This window comes from Mesoplodon bidens, assembly GCF_964165515.1.
Source record: "Mesoplodon bidens genome assembly, chromosome: X".
In the NCBI taxonomy this organism is placed as follows: domain Eukaryota; kingdom Metazoa; phylum Chordata; class Mammalia; order Artiodactyla; family Ziphiidae; genus Mesoplodon; species Mesoplodon bidens.
In genome coordinates this window covers 26,130,354-26,136,206 of record NC_138163.1, presented here as the reverse complement: position 1 = coordinate 26,136,206, position 5,853 = coordinate 26,130,354, and the positions used below count along the sequence as shown (strand labels likewise).

The 5,853-nt window shown below is 39.8% G+C and overlaps 1 protein-coding gene across 1 annotated transcript; it reads right to left on the bottom strand.

The window, feature by feature from the left end:
• Nucleotides 1–1,649: 1,649 nt before the first annotated feature.
• On the bottom strand, nt 1,650–4,292 carry USP26 (ubiquitin specific peptidase 26; the record flags this gene model as incomplete). The annotated part of the gene is made up of 1 exon (XM_081222988.1): nt 1,650–4,292. One exon carries the CDS (start codon nt 4,290–4,292, stop codon nt 1,650–1,652), a length of 2,643 nt encoding a protein of 880 aa, XP_081079114.1.
• Nucleotides 4,293–5,853: the final 1,561 nt, after the last annotated feature.

Below are 5,853 nucleotides of genomic sequence, written 5' to 3'. Positions count from 1 at the left end.
CCGCGTCTTACTCTTCCGCCATCTTCCCCCTCCTATCTCTAGAGGACATTTTTAAACTTTCCCACACCACTGAATTCCCGGTTCACCTCTTTAAGGGCATCCAGGATTAAGAGCATCAACAAGCTCTTGGATTAATACAGGTGTACTAAAACTGTACCCCATACACAAGGGGACATGCCCATTTTGGTAAAGGTGGGACTGAAAGTTCAATCCTTTTATATGATGTGAGAAAGCCTCTTAGTATATGTCATTTGTTAATAACAAAGGTACAAGGCATTACAGACTCACTGCCGCAAAGACAGCAAAAGGCTAAATAAATTACAGAGAAGGCATGAGCTTAATATCAGATTTACTAAATCCCTGAATCACATGAATTACAGAATATGACCACCTCAGGATCCATCAGGCTTTTACCCAGAAGCAGATCATATCCAGGCACAAGTTTTTTGACATTGTATCAAATCAGTAACAAGACTTTCCAATCCTACAAGTACACTTTAAAGCAGTCATTGTTTATTAATTCAAGGAATAAGGCTGCCATACTGTTAGGTACAGATACATAAACGAATTTGGAATTAGTCTTATAATGTTGAGTGAAGATTGTCCGAGGCTTCAGATGAAGTTCTGGTAATCAATGTTCCTTTTAGGCAATGCAAGTGCCCCTCTGAAAAGACCAAAATGGCACGGTGGGCTTAGATCACAAAGAAGAGTTTGCTAGCAGACAAACAGGAAAAGGTGTTCAATTTCTTGAGGGCAAGTCAACTTCCCCATCCTCAAGGTTTAAACTTGACGGTATATAGCTCCTTTGGCATTGAGGAAAAGGAGGAATTTAGCAAACAATTTGGAGACTTGATATGGTGTTCAGTCTCATCTATGTATGCCCAGGAAGATTCATAAACTACAAGCTTCATTTAGTATTTATTGCCAGGACCCCAGCAACTATTGTTTTATTGCCAGGGGCTCAGCAACTGGTTTTGTCATTTGTTTTGCCAGGACTTCAGAAACTATTTTTTCCCATCAAATTGCTGAGTATGATCATCAGAAGAATAATTGTGTGTGCCTGTTTTGATCATAATAAGTATACGAAGGAAAAGCATACATGAATATAAGAAACAAAAAATGCAATCAAACGCCTTTACAAAACATAAACAACTCAAATATACAACAGCACCAAGATACTTCACTCACTACAAAAGTGTTTCTCCATCAGTTTGCAGCCTCCCTCCCCAGAGTTTCTGAATCAGTGGGTCCATGGTGGAATCAAGAAATTGCGTTTCTCACGAGCCCTTCCATGTTCCTTATGGTACTGGTTTGAGGACCACACTTAAAGTCCACAGCATTAGAATGTGGAAAGCACAGTTCTGGTCTAGTAGGAGAGATGAATGTTTATCAGCTGGAACTGTGGGGTTGAGGTTTTTGTATCAGGGTTAGAACAGTTATTTATTTCTAAGTAAGTGTTTCTGCTTAACTTTGGTTGTAGATGATAACTGCCTCTTCATGTTCAGCTAGAGTTCAAAGTTTTCCTTCCATGGAGGAAGTGATAGTCAAAGAGGTTGTTAAGGGGATGTATGTGAGCTGGAGACTACTTCTTTTACTACTCCTCAGTCTACTTTTACTACTCCTTCCTCTGTGCTATGAGGCTGGGAGTTCTATTCCCTTCCCAACATCTCTTCAAAGATATCATTGTGCATGTAAAAGAAGATGTACCCGGTGCAAAGCCTAGCCTCCTGCATTTGGGCCTCTTGGACACTTGATACCTGCAGATCATTGTAAGAGAACCACTCTTGCCTCTCAAAGTTGTAGGCATCGTTGACATAGTGTCCGGTGGTAGGCCTCTTTCCAAGATGGCTGATAACACCAATGAGCCGATAGTCATGACTATCTCCCATCTTGGCTTCTCTTTTTGGTTTCTTGGCTGAAGATTCTATCTTCTCCGCATCTGGAGAGCCCTTGTTTCCAGGGTCTTTATTGGAACCCAATGCACCTGGGGGATTCACCTTGGCTCCCTGGAAATTTAATTCCGTAGGTCTGCATCTCTCCGTGTAACACTGGGTATCTGGCTTTGGAATGCTTTGAAGCAGTGTCAGGCAAAGGTCTCGTTCACAGAGCCTTATCTTGCCACACTGCTGGGTCTCTTCAGGCACTTCGCAAGATTCTTCTGAAATTCTGGGGTCTTCACCTTTACAAAATTCTTTGGTGGTCTCAGTCACGCTCGCAAAATCTGTAGACTTCTTGGTTCTCTTGTATTTCTTTACTTTTCGATTTTCACCCACTTTGCGAGATGTATCTGGGCTGCTGGTGGGTGTACCTTTCAGAGAAAGGGAGCTGTCTTCCAGATTCATCATTAAGCCTACTGCTAATAGCTCTCTTGCAATGGCTGCTCCATGTCCTGAGTTTGCCAATGTGGACTCTATTATATTTAGTTTAGAATATTTTCCCAGGTCTTTTTGCTGCTGCTTGAAGCTTGAAGCTTTATGAAGAGTCTGGGGTTTTTGTGGTTCAGACTCTTTTTCTGATCTAATGTGTGGAGCCAAAGAATCCTTGGATTGCGAGGTCTGCTTTGTTGAAGCTGTCAATGAACTCATGGCTTCAGAGTTCATCCTAAAGATTTCTAAGACTTGGAAATCCCTAAGAGGTGCATTCTTGCTTAAGGGAAGCGGTGATTCGGTAATTTCACTGCAATAGGAAGATAACTTTAAATGTTTGGAAATAATGACTTCTTGGTCATCCTTCTTTAAGGACCAAGACTCATTAAATTTATAGCGTTTCAGATGAATAATAAGGACCCTGGGTAGCTTATTGAATGAATACACTAGAACAGAACGCCTGTGATTACACATCTCACAAGTATACTCAATCTCTTCTGCTTCAAGGAAAAGATCAAGACTAGATTGAATAGACAAGGGAAACGCTTGTGCTCCCTGAGGAATACCGATGGAAAGAGAATTGCATATTTCTGTCTTACACACAACGTTCTCACAGCCTCTGCAAATAGCTGAGTGCAGCAACTCGAAATCAAAATTACTGGAGACAGGGCAAACAAGCACCTTGGCGTCATCACTACCAGCAGAAACCTGTTGAGGTAAATGTCCTTCCTCAGATTCAATTTTAGTCTTCCAACTTGTGTTTAATTGTTCCATGTTTCGTTTCACCTGTTCTAAACAATAACCTAAAAACTCATATGCATCATTCTGCCTGTTGCTAGAGAATATCTCTGCAACTTTTGAAATGGCTTCTTTAATATTCACAAGTAACTTTGCCTTGATTTCTACGTTATAAATATCTTTCAAAACAAGCAGCTGTGCCAAGCATACGCTAAGTGCATCATGGGGAATGTTACCGCATGAGAAGCCCTGATTGAGTAAATCATTAGTAAACGATGGAATCGAAAGCAAGGACTGTAAAACTGCATTCATATAACAGGTGTTTCCCAAATTGGGGAGGCCTTGCAATAGTTTCTCTAGGTAAAAGTCAAAGGTCATCTTGAGTTTGCCCCACTCTGGGTCGTCCTCACCATACTTTGATTCTGACAGAAATGCTAAATATATTTTCTCAGACGCTCTTTGGAGAAGATCAGTGACATCTAGGTAAGGGTTTCCAGTAGAATCGATCTTGAATGAAGGTCCAAGTTCCAAATTATTTTTCTCTTTTAACCATTTTAACCTTAATTTTTCCTTCTCATTGTGGCTTACATTTCTCAAGGGGCTCTTCTTTGATAACTTTCCTCTCGCAGAGGTATTCTTTTTCAGGAAATCCTTATTTATCTTTGAGCCAGATGATGGCCTCCTTTTCCCCTTCCCATATCTATTTTCTAATAACTCTGTGCAGGTAGATGTTGATGGTTTTGATGCAAACAAAGGCATCTCCTTATCATCAGGTGTTTCATCTCTTTCTTTCTCAAAAGACTGACTACTTGACATCTTACGTATTTTCTGAGATGCAGTTTTGCCACGTGCCTTCTGTGTTGTTGTACTGGCAAAGATACTCCCATCCCCATCAGGTCTTACGGGTGGTGGAAGATGATTTTGATGGACTCTATCCAGGAACATCTTCAAATTATTGGCATCTCTGGAGGATAATCTTTCAATAAACAATAACTCATTAGTCTCTAAACTTAAATACAGACAATTTTGGTCTTCTCCCTTGGGTCTAAAGACTATGTTTTTAATATTGTTACTTAGCTGAAAAGTTAGGTATTCTCCAGTACTGTAATAGACAACCAATATCATTTTCCCCTTTCTTTCCACTGTTTCAATGTATGCTTCTCTCACTTCGGACAGCACTCTTCTCATGTCCCATATCTGGACAAAAACATGTACCATTAGAGCAGCCATGATTTCTTTACAAATAAAATACACGTATCCTGAATTATCGACAATCTTAAAGTTTCAATTTGTTGGCCAATTCACCTTCGGAGACAACACCAAAGAAATAGTTCTTAGTTCTCTATGTAGAATGATCCTGTTTCAAGTGTTAGTTTTATCCTAGAGCCTCTTCAGGCTCTGGATATCCAGCTCTTTAGTGATAAAACCGATATGCTTCGAGAACTGTCCACGGTTGCATGAAGGCAGAGTCTTGACTCCCAAAGCAAGACCGCTACTGTAAAGAAAATCAAGAAAAATTATTTACGCTATCAGAGAAATGCCTGGATAGAACTCAAACTCTACTCCCATACACTAAATCTTCTTTCCACTGCAATACTAGACTCCATTCTGATTAATTTCCACACTTCAACTGAAATCATTAAACACTTGGAAGACTTTCAGTACACAGCTGAAGAGCACAATGAACAGTGTCTCAAATGTGTGTGTGTGTGTGTGTGTGTGTGTGTGTGTGTGTGTGTATATATATATATATATATAATATGCTAATCCTCCTGTCATAGAATGACCCCACGAGGCAAGCACAATAAGTGAATAAGAAAGTGAGAGGCCCTATGCAGCCCTCAACCCAATAACAGGTGGAGAGTTCAATCTACCTCCTTCCAAATCCTGTTATGTTCCTTTCTTTCATGTGGCACCAGGGTAATAACTCCATACATTCTACCCCATGTGGGGTGAGGACCTAACTACCACTGCTTAAAGCAGGTATCAAAGAACTGGCTAACTCCAGCTCTGGCCCCAGGGTCCACATAACCTGAGCTAGCTCCCCATACTCAAAGCCAGCTGGGAAGGATTGGGTGTACTCAATCACTCAAAATTTAAGATTTCTGAATAACTCTGTAGTGAACCAATCTGAATTAATGAATAGCTTAACACTTAGCACTACAAATGTTTATATGAGAAAGCATATGTCCAAGAATTGATTGGAAGTTTTTTCTCCTGCATAGTTAAATATTCTTCCTGAATCTTGTCTATGTTATTAACTTGCTCAGCAAACCCTGTCTTTATGAATAATACTAAATGAAACTTCTGCTCAATCCCTATCCAAATTATCAAAAACTCAAAACTGGTGGAGCATACATTAATGAGATTTTTGTTTTATCAAGTATTTTATCTATCAACCTATGTTCAGTAAAGTAGGGATTGCACCCATCCACATAAAAAAAGTGCATATACGTCCAAGTGAGAGAATGATCATATTTATCATAGTGGAAACGAGGCCCTAAAAACTTTCAAGCACCACAGCAAACTCGAGTGTCTGGATTATTTATAGTTCACTCTCCTACTATAGATGCTACGTAAGAGTTTATTTCCTCTCCACAAAAAATGTCTTAATTGCTCCTATTTCAACCACTTGAGAGAACCTATACAACCCCAGAACAACTTCTAGTCTGCATTTAAAAATGCTGTGATCCCAGCTGATCTGTATTTATCAAAAATTGTTGTCCATTCTTTCTAATGATAGCTGAAA